This window comes from Penicillium brevicompactum (genome assembly GCF_028827555.1).
Source record: "Penicillium brevicompactum strain IBT 35665 chromosome Unknown utg000006l_segment0_segment0, whole genome shotgun sequence".
NCBI lineage: Eukaryota > Fungi > Ascomycota > Eurotiomycetes > Eurotiales > Aspergillaceae > Penicillium > Penicillium brevicompactum.
In genome coordinates, this window is record NW_026623209.1 from 697,254 (window position 1) to 717,615 (window position 20,362).

The following is a 20,362-nucleotide window of genomic DNA, read 5'->3' on the forward strand; positions in this document are numbered from 1 at the left end:
ACCATCTCACAGCCTGCAAGCTACGACGAGTTATGCCATTTCATATTTTTAAAAGATGACCATGTGTTTACTTGAGCAAAAATCCTTTTGATTCAAACTTTCCGGAATGGACTATATAATACATAAGCCAAAAGAATTGCATGGGATTGTAACTAAAGACTCTTTTGAGCATAGCCTCGCCTCTACACAAATGTATTTGTCTCATCGAATTACTATCTTGTTAAGCCTCTTCAGCTAAGAATGCCCTTCTCTGGAGAAAAAATGGGCTAGTTGGTGAGACCATTTGCGAGGCGCATGAGCCTGAAGCGAACATGCCCCTCAGAATTTGAAAAATTCCAAGTACGTGTATATTAAATCTAAGAGAATGAGGTGGATATGATAGCGAGGAACGATGGAATAGACCGAAGGCGGTGAGTGTGACTTAGGCGGAGTCTGTTGGCAATATCATTTTTTTTCCTAGCCGCATTTTTGGTCGCAAGCAAGAGTGTTTTGCCAATCAATACCGATCCATTTTTCGCCATGCCTCGCAAGGCAATTGACTCGCGGATTCCTGCTCTCATCCGAAATGGTGTCCAGGAGAAGAAGCGCAGCTTCTTCGTGGTCGTTGGTGACCATGCCAAGGATGTGATCGTTCACCTTCACTACATCATGTCCAGCGTGGATGTGAAGCAGAACAAGTCAGTCCTGTGGGCCTACAAGAAGGACCTGCTCAATTTCTCGAGTCACCGCAAGAAGCGCGAAGCGAAGATCAAGAAGGAGGTCAAGCGTGGCATTCGCGAACCCAACCAGGAAGATCCGTTCGAGCTTTTCATCACCCTCAACCAAATCCGCTATGTCTACTACAAGGAAACCGAGAAGATTTTGGGTAACACCTACGGAATGTGTGTGCTGCAGGATTTCGAGGCTATGACCCCCAACCTGCTCGCTCGCACCGTTGAGACTGTCGAGGGTGGTGGTATGGTCATTCTGCTGCTTAAGAGCATGACCAGTTTGAAGCAACTCTACACTATGTCCATGGACATTCACTCCAGATACCGAACCGAAGCCCACGACGACGTTGTCGCTCGTTTCAACGAGCGTTTCATCCTGTCTCTGGGAAGCTGCGATTCCTGTCTCGTGGTCGACGACGAATTGAACGTGCTGCCCATCTCCGGCGGCAAGACCGTCAAGCCTCTCCCCGCCCCCGAATCCACCGATGATACCGTCACTGGAACCAAGAAGGAGTTGAAGGAAATCAAGGAGAGCTTGGCCGACGCGCAGCCCGTTGGCCCACTTCTCAACTTGGCCCGCACCACCGATCAGGCCAAGGCCCTCCTCACATTCGTTGATGCGATCGCCGAGAAGACCCTCAAGAGTACTGTTGCCTTGACTGCTGGTCGTGGACGTGGAAAGTCCGCTGCTCTTGGTGTCGCTATTGCTGCAGCCATTGCACACGGATACAGCAACATCTTCATTACTTCTCCCAGCCCGGAGAACTTGAAGACTCTATTTGAGTTCATTTTCAAGGGTTTCGATGCTCTTGGATACCTTGACCACATTGATTACACTATTCTCCAATCAACCAACCCCGATTTCAACAAGGCAGTTGTCCGCGTCAACATCCATCGCAACCACCGTCAAACTATTCAGTACATCCAGCCCCAAGATGCACACGTCCTTGGCCAGGCTGAGCTTCTGGTCATTGATGAAGCTGCCGCCATTCCCTTGCCTTTGGTGCGCAAACTCATGGGACCTTACCTGGTCTTCATGTCCTCCACTATCAATGGATACGAAGGCACGGGCCGGTCCCTGTCTTTGAAGCTGATCCAGCAGCTCCGTGAACAGTCTCGAAGTGGAGTTCAGGCAGCTGACACCGACGTTGCTGACCGCAGCACCGGCAAATCAGCCAAGTCTGCCGACAAGAACCTCACCGGCCGAAGCTTGCGGGAGATCACCCTCGCAGAGCCCATTCGTTATGCGCCCGGTGACTCGGTCGAGAAGTGGTTGAACAAGGTCCTCTGCCTTGACGCTACCCTTCCTAAGTCGCGCATGAACACACAAGGCTGTCCCCACCCCTCTCAGTGCCAGCTGCTTCAGGTCAACCGTGACACTCTGTTCTCTTTCCACCCCGTTTCAGAGAAGTTCTTGCAGCAGATGATGGCGCTGTACGTTGCCAGTCACTACAAGAACACTCCCAACGACTTGCAGCTTATGAGTGATGCCCCCGCTCACCAACTCTATGTCCTTGTTCCTCCTATCGACGAGGAAGCTACCAAGTTGCCCGAGCCCCTTTGTGTGATTCAAGTCGCCCTCGAGGGTCGCATCAGTCGTCAAAGTGTGCTCAACAGCCTGAGCCGTGGCCAGCGCGCCGGAGGTGATCTCATCCCCTGGTTGGTCAGCCAGCAATTCCAGGACGAGAACTTCGCCAGTCTCTCTGGTGCTCGTGTGGTCCGCATCGCTACCAACCCCGAATACATGGGTATGGGATACGGTTCCCGCGCCATGGAGCTTCTCGTTGACTTTTTTCGAGGGCAAGTTCACCAACTTGGAAGAGAACAGCATTGCTCCCGAGGAAGAAATGGTTCGAGTTACAGATGAGGAGCTCGCTAGCTCTAGCCTTCTGGAAGATAACGTGCAAGTTCGGGACATTCGCAGCATGCCTCCCTTGTTTGGCAAGCTGACCGAGCGTCGTCCTGATGCGCTGGACTACATCGGTGTCAGCTACGGTCTAACATCATCCCTTCACAAGTTCTGGAAGCGCGGCTCTTTCCACCCCGTTTACCTGCGCCAGACCCCCAACGAACTCACCGGAGAGCACTCTTGCGTCATGGTCCGCACTCTGTCCACCGCTGAAACCGACGATGCTTGGCTGAGCGCCTACACGCGCGATTTCCACAAGCGTTTCCTCTCCCTTCTGTCCTACCAATTCGGCCAGTTCCCATCTGTTCTATCACTGAGCATTTGTGAGTCCGCCAACTCCGGTGCCAAGAAGGACCCGAAGTTCAAGTCCCGCCTGCTGAAGAAGGCCGATCTGGATGACCAGTTCTCGCCCTTCGATCTCAAGCGTCTTGATAGCTACGCCAACAACCTTTTGGATTACCACGTCATTCTCGACATGGTCCCCATCCTTTCTGAATACTACTTCAGCAACCGTCTGGATGGCAAGGTCAGCCTCTCTGGCGTTCAGCAATCCATCCTGCTCGCCATCGGTTTGCAGCACAAGAACCTCGATGATCTCGAGAAGGAACTGAACCTCCCCCCATCTCAACTCCTCGCCATGTTCCTTAAGATCATCCGCAAGATCTCCACTCACTTCCGCGCCCTGGTCGAGAAGAGTATCGAGGATACCCTCCCCGCTAAGAAGCAGGCTCTCGTGACCTCCGCCGCTCACGACGATGAGCCCGAAGCCAAGCTCCAACCGTTGTCCGTCAGCTTGGAAGACGAACTCCGTGAAGGAAGCAAGAAGATCGACGAGGAGATGCGCGCCAAGCAGCGAGCCATGGCCGAGTCGAACACGTAAGTTACGCAAAGTCTCACATTCCCCGAAACAACAATAACTGATTCCCAGCCAGTGATGAGAAAGATGGCTCAAAGGCATCCAAGCGCAAGAAGGTTGAGACCGCGCGTGATATCTACGATAAGGAGATCGACTCAAAGAGACAGAAGATCATCAAGAAGGGCACCGAGGGCCGCAAAAAGCGTTGAATGTTGTAACTATTTCTGCATTTATGTTCGGTGTTTGGTTTGGGTCTCGATAACTTTCTGTGTCCGCCCTTTGAATATGTGGATCACGCTTTTTCATTCTTACATAAATAACCACTTTGGCACTTCTTACTCAGACCTCCTGTGTATCTATAGATAGGCCTCATCACAAAATGGGATTCCCATTAGCCTGGTTCCAAGGTTCATACCTGAGTCTACGAAATCCATGTCTCCGAAGTCACTACTTCTACCTTGGTCCGTTATTTTTCACTGTTTTCCAATGTTTCTGCTACTCCGACCCGGGGAAAGAAGATTGGTATACACATTGCAATAGGAGAGATTCGGTATGCTTCCGGGAAAGACAGCAGTGGAGAAGCGCTGGTCGTTTGTCTTGGCTCACATAAATAACAGTCTGGGTTTAAAGCATTTGAAATAGCCTGAAGTACGGATTATAATTGTTACAATTCACAGTTCATCATGCTCGGCAGTCTTCTCTTCCGCATCCTCGGCCTCGGCAGTCTCGGCATCTGCGACAGGCTCGGTAGTCTCAGCCTCGGCACCAATGATAATGCCCTCAGGCAACTTCTCCTTAGTGCCCTCTCCGAGTCGAATGGCATCAATCCAAGACTCAACGGCAATAGCACCAAATTCCTCGGCACTGTATCGGCGCCACCATCCGCGACGAGCGTTCAGCGCGATAAGCTCGACGCTATGAGCGTCATCGGCCGCCAATCCCAACGCATCGCGAAGAATCGCAGAGCCACTGTTGATAGCAGGCACCGCGTACAATGGGAATAGGTGGGCACCGCGCTGGGCATGTTTGTGTGCAATGTCAGCAAGGCTGGCAAGAGCATCAGTGGCAGGCTGTGGAAGCGCGGCATCAGGTTCGCTCGCTCCTGGGAGGAGAGCAAGGACACAAGTGCCGGACTTTGGGGCGAGGCAGGAAGCTTCAACAGATTCGGGTGTGGAGAGAGTAGGGATAGGAGGAGCAGGGATCGGCACGTGGGCAGGCTTGGAGGATGGCTCGGTGGTCTCCTGGTCCTGAGAAGCAGTGGGGTTGATATCGGGTTCATCGGCGACGGAGGTAGGCTTGGAAGCGGGCTTGGACTTCTTCTTGGGCTTGGGCTTGGGCTTTGAGTCTGAGGCGGCGCGGCCAGAGGCGTCTGGGTTGGGCTTTGCCGCTTCGCTGAGGAATTCGGTGATGGGCTTCTTCTTCAGTTCGCCTTCGTAGATCTTGGGTTCGGCGTCGGGGCCAGGGATGAGGACCAGGGCAGGGACTTCAGTCACACCGAATTTCTTCAGCGAAGCTGTTTCCTTATTGCGGACTTGGGCGATGTCAATCGCGCCAAGGAAATCAATTGCCAGCGCACGAATGAGCGTGCTGGTTGTGCCCTTCTCGGTGAAAAGGATTGCCTTTGGTCGTTCCTCATCTTGTCCGAGCCACTTGTCCAGGTCCTTGTCCGATGCACGCTTGACGTGATTGGGGATGCGGTCGACGACCGCGTCGACGATGCCCTTGGCGGTGCGCGCACCTTGGTAATCCTCCACGCGGGGTTTTCCGGCTTTCTTGGTGGGAGTCACGATCTTCAGGGTTGGGAAACCCTGGACGCCCATCTGCCCGCAGAAGGGTTTGTTTTCGTCATCGTCGCAGTTGATTGCGGCGACCTTCGCGAGTCCGTCGAGGTTCTTAGCGGCTTTCTCGTAGGCGGGTTTGAGGCTCTGGCAGTGACCGCACCAGGGAGCGTAGAATCTGGGAAGAAAATGGTGAGTACGTTGCGTTGCGAAGGGACCTCGGTACGACAGCTATCGTGCGGCGCGGGATAGCTTACTCGACGATCTATGGAGCCACGCGTTAGTCAATAACGTAGGATTGGTGATGAAGTGACTCACTGAAGTGTAATTTGACTTTGCAATAAGCGAGTTATAGGTCTGGGCATTTAGCTGGAGCACCGGCGAGTTCTTGGTGTAAATGCCATCGGCTTGCACAGGCAATGCCGCGAAGAGCGACGCGACAAACAGAATGCTCGCACTGGATAGCATAGTCGCAAATCAAGAATCAGATCCAATATAAAACAAAGTTGGGCGAGTGGAAGACTCGGGTGTAAGGAAAAGTCCAACAGGTCTAAACGGTCCGAATGGACATCAGGCAAGGTGTCCTGAAGCTCTTGGCGCGCGGAGTGTATTTCTATGACGCCGACAACTATACCATCAATTTGCTCTCTTCGGCTCAGCATCTCAGGGTGTCAAGTATTTGGGATTTTGAATACATGAAATTGGACTTAATTCCAACCTACATTCGTCTTTGGGGGGTTGTTTATTATGCTCTTCCCTAGATGAAAATGCCCAGGTGTCCCGTTATATAGTTGCTACAGATGTGCAAGGATGGCACTCCGACACGCGAAATGAATCGGGAAAATACGTGGTACACGCTTCTAAACCCGGGTTGTCTCATCAATATGTCCATTATATCCATTTCAATCAAAAAAGAAAGAAAAGAAAAAGGATTGCACAAGCTCCAAAGGCAGAGAGGCCTACGGGAGAAATCACTGGAAGGGTGGAAGGGCTGAACACGATGTCGAGATGGCTTAGTATGACCAAGAGTTTGGAGTTTTTGCCATTTATCATAAATTGCACTCATATTTGCCTGGTCCACGGCTTTCGTCGGATGGTGAGCTTTCCAATGTTCGAGGTTGAATGGCGATTTCAGTGGAGTATATCGCGCCAATTGTACAGCACCGCGAATGGTTCTGAAATTCTTCCCCGGATTTTCAGAGTCCTGAGAATGGAGCCGTGTGAAGAGAGATCTTCCTGAAAGATCTTTTACGAATAACAGCAATAATCTAGACCGACTGGACACTTCGAAATTTGAAATCGGTGACTCTTCGGGTGGGTCCGCTCCTCGTAACTGCCTAAGAGGGAAATTGTTCTGCTACAGCCGAACTGCTTTTCATCTTTCTTCCTCCACTGCACGCGATACTGGGCTATAAGGACATTGCTTGAATGTCAAACTAGGATACCGACTTTGCAACATCTCATCATGCTTCTCCAGCTTCTCCAGTCCCTGGGTGTATCCCTTGGAGATGCTCTTCTCTATCTTGTTATGACGTCGGTCCTCCTGCTGAGCATTGGCTTTACCATTGCTATGCAATTGGGGAACTCATACTGCACCCGCCGAAGTCTCAGGAACCTACAGAATCTAGGCAGTGTCAGCAGTAATATGGAAGACCAGTACAATTCTGAGTTCGATCTGCCGCCAGGTACTGCTGTCGACGGTCCAATGCAGATCAAAGCATTGTATCTCCATCCCGTCAAATCGTGCGGTCCTATTGAAGTGGATCGGGCTTTGCTCACCAAGACTGGCTTCATGTATGACAGATGCTTCGCGCTGGCAACAGAAAACACCGAGAAAGACAATGCCGCGGCCTCAACATGGCGATTCATCAGCCAGCGCACGAAACCACTCATGTCACTGGTCAAGACAGAATTATGGGTTCCTCGCCAGGAAATTGATCCAACTGATAAAAATGTTCAGTCAAGTGGTTGCCTGGTCATGAGATTTGATGATCCTGACACCCCAACCTGGGTCACCCGACTCGATGCTTTCTGTCAGACGTGGAATCCTTTCGCAACTCCAGAAGTCTCCTTTGTTGTGCCTCTGCATATCGAAAGCTATCTGACAGACAAAACCAAAACGGATTTGAAAGCCTTCGGTATTCATAGCCGCAATGCAATGGGCCTGGACTTTGGTGGTATTCCCTCCGTCGCAGCAGCTTTGCCAAAATTGAAGCGATTCTTGGAAATCCCGGAAGGCCAACGTCTCACGCTCTTCAAATGTACCCCGGACACATTGGTTCGTACCGATAAAAACCTTGCACCACTCGCACATATTGGCTCGCCAGCCGTACATGGCTACACAGATCAACAACCCATCAACATCAACAGTCTGACATCTGTGCATGCCGTGTCGGCACTCCTACCCGCTGAGAACCAACCAATGAACGCGCTCCGCTTTCGGGCAAACATATGGATCACCAATGCTCCTGCATTTGAGGAAGAGACTTGGAAACGCTATCGCATTCTGCCCAAAAGTGGGGTTACACTGCCCCGAGCGGCTGTTGCGCCGACACTGTCCGTCGTCTGTCGCACATCAAGATGTACGATGCCTAATGTCAACCCGGATAAGGGAGTCTTTGATACCGATATCCCGCTTCCTGGGAAGAAAAGAGGCAAACCACAGCCTAGCACCACACTTGTTGAACACCGCACCATTGAGACTGGAAATAAATCAGCACTTGGGTATCTTGGGATGCATTGTGTTCCCGAGGACTCGAGCTTGAAGGCCGCAGAAGAGCAGGGGCTGGGATTGTACGTCGAGGTTGGCGACGAGATCCAAGTTATTGACCGAGGAACTCATCTCTACGGGTCGACAGGCGATGATTATTAGTGTTACAAGCAATAGAGCTGCAAAAGCCTGGCTCGCACGCGATTAAATATTTTGTGATTAAACTAGACTTGGATCGCCGGGGTGTCCCGGACGGGCTTGGATGAAATTACGCCTCAAATGATGTCAAAATATTGTAATGGGGAAACCGCGCCAGTACTCATTTGTGCCTCAGGCATCCCAGGGGTATTTCTAGGCCCAATCCCCTAGCATAGCAATTCAAGCATTCGACATCTCTCGCAAGAACAGCATCTCTTTCCTATTCCGGTAGTCCTGGGGGGCCTGCGTAGCTCCCTGATCCCGCCGAGCACTGAGCACCCTCGTCGTCTTGTCTGCGATGTCAGACCGCCAGCGCGCTCATCCCACTATAATATGTACAGTATGCTTTGATCGCCAAGGAAACCTGGTTTTCAGAATTTCAAGGCCCCCAGAGTAAGATTAACCTCTCACCAAAATCGATGTCGGGAAACCGAACGGGTATAGCGTGGGTATGACTCCATATGAGTCGAGTCTCAAGGTTCATGCCAGCAGTTCCAAGGTTCTCGTCGCCAAAAGCAGTCTTTGCACTGAGCTTGTTTATAAAACCTCGTGGAAACCGCCCGACGTAATGTAGTACCTCAATCACACAAATCTTCGAATAATTCCACATTTGCAATTCCCAGAATGAGTCTCTCTTTACGAAAGCTAGGTCAGAATGGGCCCCAAATCTCTGCCGTCGGCCTCGGCTTTGGCAGTATTGGTGGCTTCTATGGGCCAGTAGGTACCTTGGATGAGAAGGTAGCTCTTCTAGATCATGCATATGCTTCTGGTTTGCGTTTTTGGGACCTCTCCGATGTGTATGGAGACTCTGAAAGCGTTGTTGGTGAATGGATCAAGCGATCAGGCAAATGCGACGACGTTTTCATTGGCACCAAATTCTCGCTTCAACGCCAGCCCGATGGAAGTCACACTTTTCATTCTGATCCTGCTTACGCGAAAGAGGCATGCACGAGAAGCCTTAGAACTCTCGGGGTTGAGACCATTGACCTTTATTATTGCCACGCAGTCGATGGAATCACACCCATTGAAAAGACCGTGGAAGCTATGGTGGAGCTGAAAAAGTAGGCGAATATCCAGATCCAAATCTCATGGAGAAGCTCCTAACTTTTCAAAGCGAAGGAAAAATCCGTCACATCGGCCTATCTGGTGTCTCAGCAGCAACGTTGCGCCGAGCACACGCCATCCACCCTATTGCCGCCCTACAATGGGAATACAGCCTGTTCACATTGGATATCGAACCACCTAACTCGGAGATTCTCGAAACTTGTCGTGAGCTGGGCGTCACTCTTGTCGCTTTTTGTCCAATTGCTCGCGGTATATTCACCCGCGAACTCAAATCCTACGAAGACATTCCGGGGCCTCTCCGAATGTACTACCCAAAATATGCCGAGAAGAATTTTCCTGCTATTTTAAAATTGGTTGACGGTGTTAAGGATATAGCGGATGTTCATGGCGTCACCCCAGCACAAGTCGCCCTGGCTTGGCTATTGGCGCAAGGGCCAAATATCATACCGATCCCCGGTACAAAGTCAGCCTCTAAGATGGATGAAAATGCATCCGCTGCACTGCTTACCCTGAGCGATGATGAAGTGAGAAAAATCCGCAATCTGGCGGAGAATGCGGAGATAGAAGGCCCTCGGTACCGTCCTTCGTAAGTCTTTCGGGAATTTCGATCATGGTGGTTGCACAAGAATTAACAATATTCAGGGTCATGGCTGCTCTCAACCAAGATACTCCGGATCTATGAAAAGAGTCGAGGCGATTTGAGACATGAGGCTCTGCTTTGTATGTGCCAAGGGCTGTGTTGAGGCGCGGAAAGAAGTCAAACCAAGAGCTCGACTTGAAGTCGGCTCATACAGTATCACTAACTTCTCTCGGTTGGGACATAAGATGCTCACAGCAGAACTTGACTTCGCTAGGTTCTCATACACGACGCAGTGGCTCGGCTGGTCGGTTTTTGTAATAACTTGACTGGCTACCAAAAGATATCTTTCATTCACATTGTGACCAAATTCATCTCCATTCACTCTCAAATCCAATACGATTGGCTACTCCCCACTCAATATTCTTACACCTGAATCGCCATTTTCAACACATTGGCCAGACCCATCTCTGGATGAGGTGGGTAAGAGCCCTGATTTGGATAAAGGTTGCTTACTTTTGTCCGAGATAATTACAGAAGCAAGAAAAAGCCAATGGCTCAGTTTCAACAATTTTCCGCGGCCGAGGCTTTTCCAGAGTTTCTTTGTTGTAAAGCCAATAATAGCAGCTTCTTTCTTCGCCTCAAAGGTACCATAAATACCCCTCTGAAGGTACCTCAACTGGCAAGTAATCAAATTACTACACACGTTACAAAATCCTTCAGCAATTTGAGGGCACCAGTTTTGAACTATGCAGCTACTCCAAAATCTGCTCCTCCTCACCTCGCTGGCTTTCGGCGTCTACTCCGAACGTATTGTTGGCTATGTCTGCGACCATCCAGGCAGCTACGAATGCGACACCCTTATGGAGCAAATGATTGTTTGTGATTCACTTGGACATTGGACGATGGTCGCCGACTGCGCAGGCACCCTAGGTTGCAAATGCGCCTTCCCTGCAGGATACCCAGCCCCCATCTGCGGTTGTAGTTAATGGTATACTTTGCATATTTACTACACTGGAGGTTCAGCTGGTCATATGCAGAATTGTGAGAAGAAAGCCCGTTCAAGCCTATTTGGCCTTCATGGCCGGTCCCGAGGTATATGCAATCACTGTCCGAAGGACATCCATGGATGGATATGAATATCGTTGACGGGCCACTGTTTCAATCCATTCGATGTCAAAATTTGGAATCGGACTGCAACCTTGGAAGGAAAAGAGGATTTCCGGGGAAGGCTTTTGTGTGCTATCATTATTCATGAATATAGAAGGAGCTCAACTTCCAAGGTTCTGGATCGATACCTCACAATGTAAAGACCAGTTATGAATCACGTATCTAATGTGGAGATGCATCGAAAATCTGCGCTCCACACATAGGGAACATATCGGCTTATGGGTCAACCCAACCCTGTCCCAAGACCCATCCGGGTCGTCCATCCTCATCGAGTAGCTGTGCAATTCACACGTCTTATACTTATTTATGTGACCATTGCCCAGTCCGATCTGAAGAAAACAATAGTTCATAGATTGCAGTGAAGACCAACCTTGGAACATTGCACCTCGTCGATCGAACCGTGGGCCTCCATATTCCCCGAAAAATGAATACGCAAGGATCTTTCGACTCAACCAAAGCTGGAAGACCGAAAGCTCTAGCTTCTGTCATGATTCAGCAATTCAGCAATTGAACGACAGAGATCTTCCGCCTGGACTTGACCACCTCTTTCATCTTGCACACAAAGAGAATAGAACGGTATTCGAATTCTGGAACCAGCCCATATAAACGAAGCGACACTGAGACAGTGTTCACATCATCCTGTGGCGCCCCGACGCGACGAACAGGGCTCGCGGCGATAAATTTCCCTGCAGAACGTTGGATCTCCTGGCAGCCGGCAGCTTTGGAGATGATACCGGGACTGACGGGATTGTACCTCACTCCAACACGACCCAATTCCTATTGCAGATCACACTGGGCCGTTTGGGTCTTTCAAGGAGTTTGCTGTCCTGGAGAGTCTACGTATACGACATGCCCATCTTGGACTACAATCAACCTCCGGGTCAATTTGTGTGACAGGTGGACCGCTCATTGATATTCTTCCCTCTTCGCTCAGAAGTCTGGAAATTTTAGAAATCGATGAGGATGAATATCTTAATCTGGCGGAAGAGTTTTCACACTTGATTCAATGTCGGGCTTCTTTCCCTCGACTTGCGCAAATTATTCTATACGTGGAAGAAGCAGCCGAGGATGTGTTCGAACCTTTGAAACATGAATATGGGATCGCGGGTATCAATTTTCAGATAGATACAAAGCTACCCGACTGGTAGAAATAGTCATTGTTTACAATGGGCATGCCTATCTAAGCAGGATTTTTGTTTTATCCGGATGCTAACTCTGTTGGAAATAAAAAAGAGCCTTATATTCTGATACGTTAGGCTTTTAGTCTAGTTGAACCCTGTCATTAAAAATCCCATGTAAAGCGTGCTTTGAGTGTTCATGCAGGACTGTACTGATAGGAATTGACGCGTACATGAATGGAATAGCAAAATGGATCGATACTGAGGGCAATGTTGTTGAATATCATGACCTCAGTGGCTGCGTGGAGGATATTATACAGGTTGACTGAGAATCAATAAGAAGCTGAATCGTCGGCGAGGCTGCCAATTCGCAGCACGGCAAGCAAATTCATAAAGGGTCTTTGTAAAATGATCTCATATCACCTAGAAAATAGTAAGTGATCAGTGATAACATAGGCAGATTCTACGAAAGAAGCAGGAATTGCTGATGCAGTAGATTTCAACTCCGTGGAAACAATGACGGACGTGGGAAGGAAGAGGGAGAGGGAGAGGGAGAGAGAGAGGGAGAGAGAGAGGGAGAAAGCGAGCTGGTCCTGTCCAACGCCGTCATCTGACCACCCATCACCCGTCCCAACACTAAGGCAGAGTGGACTCTGGAGGTCTGAAACTCAAGCATTTATAGATACGAATACGAACCCGAACCCGAACCCCCTCCCCATCGGCGACCCATTTTTTGGATTCCGGCCCCGCTACGGGGGCTTTGCCCATTGCCTATAAAACTAAGGAGTAAACATTCTTTCATTACCAGCCCATGTTACAATCTCCCAGGCTTTTATCTGCTCCGAGCCTTCCTTTGCAAACATGGCCGCACTTCACGAACTTCAGCCCAGGCCTATATGTCACGATGGCCACGATGTTTTCACAACTCTAAACTACATGATACCACCTGGACGGGAGGGACTGCAGCCTATCACTTCCGATGCCCCTGAAGTTGAAAGACGAAATGCTCAACGCGAAGGTATCACAGACGTGAGAGAAGTCGTGATCAAGGATCTTCGCGGCAGAGAAGACGAGTTTAGCTTGAAAGTTCAAGGGTTTCAATATGTCAAGCATCCAGTGGACGATGTTACAGATTGGAGGAACCAGACTCAAGTTGAGAAAATTGTTCAGCCCGCTACAAAGGATCTGATCAAGCGAGTGTACGTGTGATATTGGCTTCGGAAAAGGTGATACCTATCATTACAATCCACATTCTGACCATAATTTATAGGACCGGTGCATCTGAAGTTATTGTGTACCTGACTCGTACCAGGTTTGAAGGTAACCGGAATGGAAACAAAATGAGCACCCTAAACTCACCTTCGCATGGCGTTCACACCGACATGACACATGCTTCCTGTCGACATGTTTTAAAAGGCATAGTACCAGATGATGAGATTGAGCGGCTCATGGGTTGTCGCTTTGATGTCATCAACGTTTGGAGGCCGATAAAACCTATACTGAGAGATCCTCTTGCGGTGTGTGACTGGAGGTCAGTTGATCCAGATTCAGACATTTTTCCAGACCGCAGGGTCATTTCTGGTCAAGTCTTTGAATTTGGGATGCCGGTCTTCAACGACAAACATGCATGGTATTATTTAAGTGTGCAGCAACCGGATGAGCCTCTTCTTTTCAACCAGTTGAGTAGTGATGTCGCATCCAGTATGACAGTACTGCACTCTGCCTTTGTCGATCCAAGCCACAACAACGAAACCCCCAGGGAGAGCATTGAGATGAAATGTTTTGCCTTTTACACTGGTTCAACATGAGTAGCCAGTTTTTGTTGGCTTTCACTTTTGAACACGTGTAACAGTCATAGTGTATGAATGAACATTTTTGATGCCAAATTCGGCCTCGATGCCAACTTTGTAACAACCAGAGCCTGGTCGCCATGGCCCTGTGTAAATAGATAACGCAAACACTGAGACACCGACAACCTTGGAGATTTGAACAGACCTCGAGGGCTGATTGGTTCGAGCCTACTTAATTTGTAGGTGAACGTCATTTATGATGGCATACAGTTTGAAGGCTCACGGTGTACACTAGGTATGCTTTGCTCAGCTTGTAAATCTAGCTCAATCCCGGGCCCCCGTATTGCTTCAAAATGTTCAAGCCCTGTTTTATATGATGCCCAGGTGGTCCCAGACCTCCATCCAAAGATATACATAGTAATCTTTCCAGGTTTACCACCCGGTTAATTCCAGAACCATGTCCACAGGTACATACAAGGCTGCAAGTGAATCTCGGTCCTAAGCCTTCGAAATTATATATTAGGATGAATAAATATAGGACTTGTGGTGGAGGAGTCCACGGGCGAAGGTCACACTCACCTGAGCTCCCTTCCTTCCCCTTAGCCCTGGAGGGTTTGCCTCATCTCTTGAACCTTGGAATCTTTAGCTCTCCACAGGTCTCTCTGTCTCTCATCTCTTCTCAAGTCCTCTTCCTGCTTCATACGCGCATGCATGTTAAAGTACATTTGTGTTGCTTCTTCTTTCCTCTGCTTCTGGTCCTAGGGCCATGTGCTCTTCCTGCCTCTGGCCGGTTGCGACCCCTCTGACAGACTGAAGCCCAGCGGTTTGCATACCAGAAAGTCATTGAATTGGCTTGAGGCCAATCATAACAGTGATATTATCTCAAACACCATGCTGCGCTCGGATTCAGAAGAGGACTTTGGCTGTTGGCATTTCTTCGTTGTTGATAACGCGTGACGAGTTCGTTGTTTGTTTTCACATCCAACATTTCTACTTTCTCTCTCTATCTGATCTTTTTTCATTCTTTTTCATTTAACTGCTCATAACTTTGTGCGGCATCTTGCGAGATTTATCTTCGTTGATTTCTTCTTGTTCACACCCATCATTCAATATGCACTGATGCCTGGATGAAGCTCAAGAGCAGCGTTGTTTTCCGCTTTCGTGGCCTGGATGGATCAAGCGATGACGAAATTGACTCCATCCAGATAGAGAAGACAAGATCGTTGATAAATTCCTTGAATATTGATCATCCTGGCACCATATCAATGCCAGAATTCAAGTCCCTCGGTGAAGTCCGCAAGGAGGCAGCTGCAAGGTCGGAAAGCATCTTCAACAGTTTTGACACCTTGAGCAAGATTCTCGACCGCCATGAAGGGACTATCCAGAGACGATGGATCAAGAGAACTCGAGTACAAAGGCTAAAGGTTTTGCTCTCTGCCTGGCCCGATATGCCGGCATCCCACCGCCCCGAGATCACGGTATTTCGCAAGGAGGGTGGGGGTAGTGGAATACAAAGCACAACGAGCCGTGAAAGTTTCATTTGGCCATACATTAACCAAGAGGACCTCTTGAAGTCGAAGACTATGCTCTTGCTCCTGAATTCCCGAGGTCGCAACCCGCCTTCCTTATTTGCAGCGGCCGACGACAGGGCAATGCAATATGGGTTCAATACAAAAGCCATCGTTCCCGTATTTGTGGGTAAATATGTGATGATTCTGAGCGGTCTTTTGGGAAACAGCCGGGAGTATGGAAGAGTTCTGAGCGTGAAGGAAGAATCCAACGCCTGTGGCGTTGTTACGCACCAGAAAGAAATACCATGTTGGCAATGGCTTGATCATATTAGAGACCCAGGAGCGACTTCTGGAATTCCTGGTTCGATTATCCTTGGATCTCCTGTGTGATATCCCCAGATCTGTTATGACAAGTGACACCTTTCCCATCTTACCTGAACCTCACATCTCAACTGGCGCATGGTCACGGAATCACCTTATCGTACTCCGACCAAGCTTGATCTCTCCAGGGTGAATAGTTTACTTGCAGCGAGGGCATCTGCGGCCGAAGATCACCTCTGGGCCTTGCGAGAGGATCCCGGCTACTACTCCAAGATACTCCTCGAGGCCAGTGAGCATCTTCCGGAGACTTTGAAAGATCTTTCCGGTAACCGTCATTCATTACTCAAAGCTGATCAACATGGAAGGCTGTTGTCACGAGTCATAGTGAGGGTCGTCAGAGATGCTTACCTGGACCTCGAGACCTTCTCCGATTTGAGCAACCAGGCAGGAGACCTTGTTCAGTTGCAAAAAATGTATGAGGACCAAATCGAGCCTTCTAAAGATTAACCTGAAGAATATGAATATGTATTGCTTCGATTCCGATATTATATCAACCAGGCAACACGGGATCCTTTGATCAAGCTGAAAAGAACAACTCCTGCATCACCACCATTGCGAAAATTCTTCTGTCGCGGTATCCCTTCCGATCTATCCTCTGCTGCCGTTGTGACTGGGTTGAAGCCTGGTATCAAATTTGAAAAGTCTGAAGGGCAGTTAATATGGCTGCTGCGCAGCTTGCTCGATGAGGGCGTCACATTACTCCCTTCGACCATGGCTGTTTTGGTTGATGAACTGGAGCGATCACTTCAAGCAGAACACCGCGTTGGTGAGTTGATTTCGCCCTATCTGAATACTGTGCTTGGCGACCTATTTATTACAGCCCAATGCGCCAATCAGCTTGAATTGTTCCAGCCATGGGCACGAACATGGAGCTCAGAGACCTTCAAACGTGCGGAAAAATTCAAAAACGAATTCTCACAGCGAGATCTTGCATGGCAAAACATGCTTGTTGGACTCCATGAGGGAAGTGTTGCAATCAGAGCTGCGGATCTCGGCGAACCCACGGGAGGGAAGTTCACGTACCCCATTCACAAGCGACGTACCAGGGAGAATGTGGACGCCCTTCGTAAGGCTGAATGCAGCCTTGATGCCTTCTGGGCCGTCATCGACCAACTTCTGATAGAGAAGGGTGGTGGCATACGCGACACAGCTGTTTATCGCTTTATCTCTCAGCCACGTCTGCTCCAACGAACCCAAGAGTGGAGTGAGATTGACAATCCGCTACTTGCAAATCTTGCTCCACACTTTGCAGAAGAATCTAATGATAATGATCGCTATGAACCGATCTCATCATATCATTCTGAGACTTTGGAGCCTCAGAACGATGCACGACCAAAAGAAAAAATAAAGACCCGCGGGAATCGCGGTTCTGCTCAAGAAAGGACAACCCATGAAATCACACAAGAAGCAAACTCTGTCGGCAATCGGCTGAGGCTCTTCGTTGATGCACGTGCATTGAAATTGTTCCGCACAATCTTTTACAACCCGGCGGTAGCATCTTCCCCGGGCGAAATTGCATGGAATGATTTTCTCCATGCCATGGTCTCCGCTGGATTTGCGGCAATGAAAATCTACGGCTCCGTTTGGCAATTCCGGCCCATGGAAATTGGTCCCAAAAGAAACATCCAGTTTCACGAGCCTCACCCACGGGGAAAGCTTCCATGCGCCATTGCTCGTCGCTTTGGGCGAAGGTTGACAAGGGCCTATGGCTGGACTGGAGGAACTTTCCTGCTGAAAAAACGAATGAAACCACTAGAAAACCTAGGCTTCAAGCATATCATTGCGATGTGGTCAACGCTATCAGAGATCAGATTCCAGCTGAATATGGGTGCAACATTCTTATGCGCGAAAACCTGAGGGTCGCAATCCCATACTGATCGGGACATCCGATATTCATCACCCGTTTTGGCTCAGGAGTCAGCCCATCTCGGTCCTCGGGAAGGTTCTCAAGAGCCTGATCTGTTGGCGGCGGTGTTTGCCTGTTTTGCAGGGCCCCTGCGCTCCTAGATGGTCGTCGATCGAGAGCCTCCCTCTCTTCCTCCTTGTCTCCGCCATGCATAAAATTGATGCTACATGATGCTCATGTGCTTCGCTTGATAGGTTCTGAGCCCTATTGTCGTGCTGTGTTTCAAAGCTACACAATAGCTAAGGGCAGAATTCCCATTTGAGATGTCTCGAAATGACTCCCTGTTTGGTCAACTCGGTACTTAGGCAGCCACGCAACATTGAATTTGGATTGGAACAACCTAAGGTTTAGTGGAGCTTCTAGAGTTGAATTAGGGAATTGAGGTGCATCGACTTTGGCTTCTCCTGAGAGTCATGATTGCATGTTGTTGAGTGATTCCCAAAAATTGAAAATCGACACCTCATCCATCAGAGCATCGATAGCATCCTCGCCAATGGTGATCCCAGCCATTGGATCTTCGACCACAGCATCTTGACGGAGTGGGTTCTCAGATGTGGCCAATTCCGGTATTGTTGATTGAGCCACATAACTAGGGAATATGTAATGAATAGCTTCCAGAAAGATGCCTCGAAACAGTGAAGATGATGGGTGCGTATGTTGCATCTGCTCCAGAACCATCATGCACAACTCAAGTTTGTTAAGTCCCAGACGCCGAGAAAGAGGGTCTGTGGATTTGCAGTTCAGAAGGTGAACATGCATTGCTGGTACTAATAGTGGTGGTCTAGTGCAACTGTCAGTTTTGTTCCTGTTGAAAGAATATTCCAAACTCACGTCATAGGACCGGAGAAATCAAGCAGCTTTTCACGGACCAGGCTGTCTAAAACCGCGTTGGTTTGGAGAGCAGCAGTGTCAATTGAATTTCGAATTCGACTCTGCCACGAGCCTTGGTCAGACGCCGGGAGTCCTTCAGGTGTCTTGGTGATGAATGGTCGGTAGAAAGTGACCAGAAATGCTCTTTTCGATATTAGATAATCAATTTCCCTTCGTTGAACGAAGCCAAACTCACTGATAATGCAACTGAAGGTGATACAGATAGAATGTCGCAAAAGGGCTCGATGCATGATCTTGATTTTGTGGGAGTTGAAAAAGCAAGATTTCTCTCTCGAGACTCTCAACCTGCTGTAGGGATGGACTGGGTCCAAATGGTTGATAGCTCAAGGTCAATGTCTCTCCCAAAAGCTGAGTTAGCTGTACCATTGTGACCCAATACTTCGCCAATTGTGGTAGGTCCTTTGGGATATATGCTGTTGACATGGATTCGGGTAGCTCGATGAAGTCAATCAACATGTCGTCCGCAGATGGCATCATAGTATTGCAGTCATTCATATTAATTCTCAGTGGGCGCCCCATAGTAAGACTGAGCCATCGGTCTCTGAAGACACAGGTCCACCAAAGACGACGCCACAGACGTTGCTGCTGCTCTGGAATGGGCGAGGTAGCGCATACTGCGCTCGAGCATCGATGCAATCCGATTGACTGACATAGACTGATTGCCACCCCAAGCCAGTACCATGGTTGTGTGTGGGTATCAGCCTCGGAGTGGTAGAAGCCCAAGAGTAGCGCTGATTGTAAAAGTACGGTGTGGTCTGTTTCTCCTCCGATGTAATGCAAGCACTATGAGGTATTTGTTAGCGGGGAACGAAACTGATCTTGACATTCTTCCAAGGTTCACCTTAGCACGAGAGTACATTGAATCTTTCATATCTTTTCTGGAGGAGAAACCCTCCAGTTTCCAAGTATCGGCTGAGACATACTATCAATTGTGTTAGCAGAGAACCGCAACTCTGGCAAACAATGCATTAGCTTCACATTTGCAGCGACGAAGAAGATACTCCATATCAGCAGCAGATTATGCTTTTGATTTTCACCAGTTGGATATAGATGCGGTAGCGTGGTAGCGTCCACCACTGGCGTAAGGGGGTGGACATGGTGAAAGTATGCCCGTAGAAGCTCATTGCAAGTACTTTTTTGCGGCAAATTGAAAACACCTTTGTACTGCAGATACTCCTTATCCTCATTCGATAAATATGTTGAGGTCTTGGATGTGAGTAAAATGTGCCGCTGGATGGGCTGACGCGGAGATGAGCATATATCAAAGACACTACCAAACCCTGGCGAATCACCTGTTTGAAAATAGTAAGCCTTGATAGACAAGCCATGCAAAAAGAGTACAAACCAGTGTAGAATGGCGCTTGGCCAATTTTGTTGTTTCTCCCGAGGGCTTTGGTGGCAATCTCCACGCCGGTCCGCTCTTCAGCACGAGCTTGAGGGTACTCCGGGGGATGAGATGCACTTCTTGGGCCATTTGAATCACCCCAACCATTTTGCTGGGCTGGAGGAGCTTCCAAAAACCCATCAACTGGATTTAAGGGCTGAGCGCTCACCCCTGCGGAGTGTGTATTAACTGGGCTGCTGACTGCAGATGCAGCCCGACGAGCCTGTCGCTCACGAATTCTAGAAATTTTTAGTGTCGATCGCGCACTGGTATGGTATATCCTCACGTTTGAGCTTTGGCTGGCGTAAGTTGACATTCCCGGCCATCTTGTGTACAGCCTATGCATGGAATGCCGGTTACTGTCACGCTGCAACGGACTTTGCGCTGTCTGCAATTTTGACAGGCAGC

The 20,362-nt window shown here is 49.1% G+C and overlaps 8 protein-coding genes across 8 annotated transcripts; 6 read left to right on the forward strand and 2 right to left on the reverse strand.

Moving 5' to 3' along the window:
- Window positions 1-519: 519 nt before the first annotated feature.
- N7506_008456 (ribosome biosynthesis protein KRE33) lies at window positions 520-3,684 on the forward strand (the record flags this gene model as incomplete). Its single annotated transcript, XM_056957749.1, has 3 exons — window positions 520-2,470; window positions 2,532-3,495; window positions 3,552-3,684. The coding sequence occupies 3 exons, from the start codon at window positions 520-522 to the stop codon at window positions 3,682-3,684; spliced, it is 3,048 nt and encodes a 1,015-aa protein (XP_056807139.1).
- A 462-nt stretch (window positions 3,685-4,146) lies between these two features.
- On the reverse strand, window positions 4,147-5,721 carry N7506_008457 (putative disulfide isomerase; the record flags this gene model as incomplete). Its single annotated transcript, XM_056957750.1, has 3 exons — window positions 4,147-5,431; window positions 5,511-5,518; window positions 5,572-5,721. 3 exons carry the CDS (start codon window positions 5,719-5,721, stop codon window positions 4,147-4,149), a joined length of 1,443 nt encoding a protein of 480 aa, XP_056807140.1.
- Window positions 5,722-6,718: 997 nt separating this feature from the next.
- N7506_008458 (uncharacterized protein) lies at window positions 6,719-8,125 on the forward strand (the record flags this gene model as incomplete). Its single annotated transcript, XM_056957751.1, has 1 exon — window positions 6,719-8,125. The coding sequence occupies one exon, from the start codon at window positions 6,719-6,721 to the stop codon at window positions 8,123-8,125; it is 1,407 nt and encodes a 468-aa protein (XP_056807141.1).
- Window positions 8,126-8,785: 660 nt separating this feature from the next.
- Window positions 8,786-9,908, forward strand: N7506_008459 (uncharacterized protein; the record flags this gene model as incomplete). Its single annotated transcript, XM_056957752.1, has 3 exons — window positions 8,786-9,222; window positions 9,276-9,812; window positions 9,869-9,908. The coding sequence occupies 3 exons, from the start codon at window positions 8,786-8,788 to the stop codon at window positions 9,906-9,908; spliced, it is 1,014 nt and encodes a 337-aa protein (XP_056807142.1).
- A 3,044-nt stretch (window positions 9,909-12,952) lies between these two features.
- Window positions 12,953-13,899, forward strand: N7506_008460 (uncharacterized protein; the record flags this gene model as incomplete). Its single annotated transcript, XM_056957753.1, has 2 exons — window positions 12,953-13,290; window positions 13,362-13,899. The coding sequence occupies 2 exons, from the start codon at window positions 12,953-12,955 to the stop codon at window positions 13,897-13,899; spliced, it is 876 nt and encodes a 291-aa protein (XP_056807143.1).
- Window positions 13,900-15,146: 1,247 nt separating this feature from the next.
- N7506_008461 (uncharacterized protein) lies at window positions 15,147-15,782 on the forward strand (the record flags this gene model as incomplete). Its single annotated transcript, XM_056957754.1, has 1 exon — window positions 15,147-15,782. One exon carries the CDS (start codon window positions 15,147-15,149, stop codon window positions 15,780-15,782), a length of 636 nt encoding a protein of 211 aa, XP_056807144.1.
- A 69-nt stretch (window positions 15,783-15,851) lies between these two features.
- Window positions 15,852-17,630, forward strand: N7506_008462 (uncharacterized protein; the record flags this gene model as incomplete). The annotated part of the gene is made up of 4 exons (XM_056957755.1): window positions 15,852-16,038; window positions 16,099-16,186; window positions 16,304-16,539; window positions 16,594-17,630. 4 exons carry the CDS (start codon window positions 15,852-15,854, stop codon window positions 17,628-17,630), a joined length of 1,548 nt encoding a protein of 515 aa, XP_056807145.1.
- Window positions 17,631-18,090: 460 nt separating this feature from the next.
- N7506_008463 (fungal specific transcription factor domain-containing protein) lies at window positions 18,091-20,280 on the reverse strand (the record flags this gene model as incomplete). The annotated part of the gene is made up of 7 exons (XM_056957756.1): window positions 18,091-18,460; window positions 18,511-18,693; window positions 18,746-19,353; window positions 19,412-19,492; window positions 19,549-19,862; window positions 19,916-20,193; window positions 20,222-20,280. The coding sequence occupies 7 exons, from the start codon at window positions 20,278-20,280 to the stop codon at window positions 18,091-18,093; spliced, it is 1,893 nt and encodes a 630-aa protein (XP_056807146.1).
- Window positions 20,281-20,362: the final 82 nt, after the last annotated feature.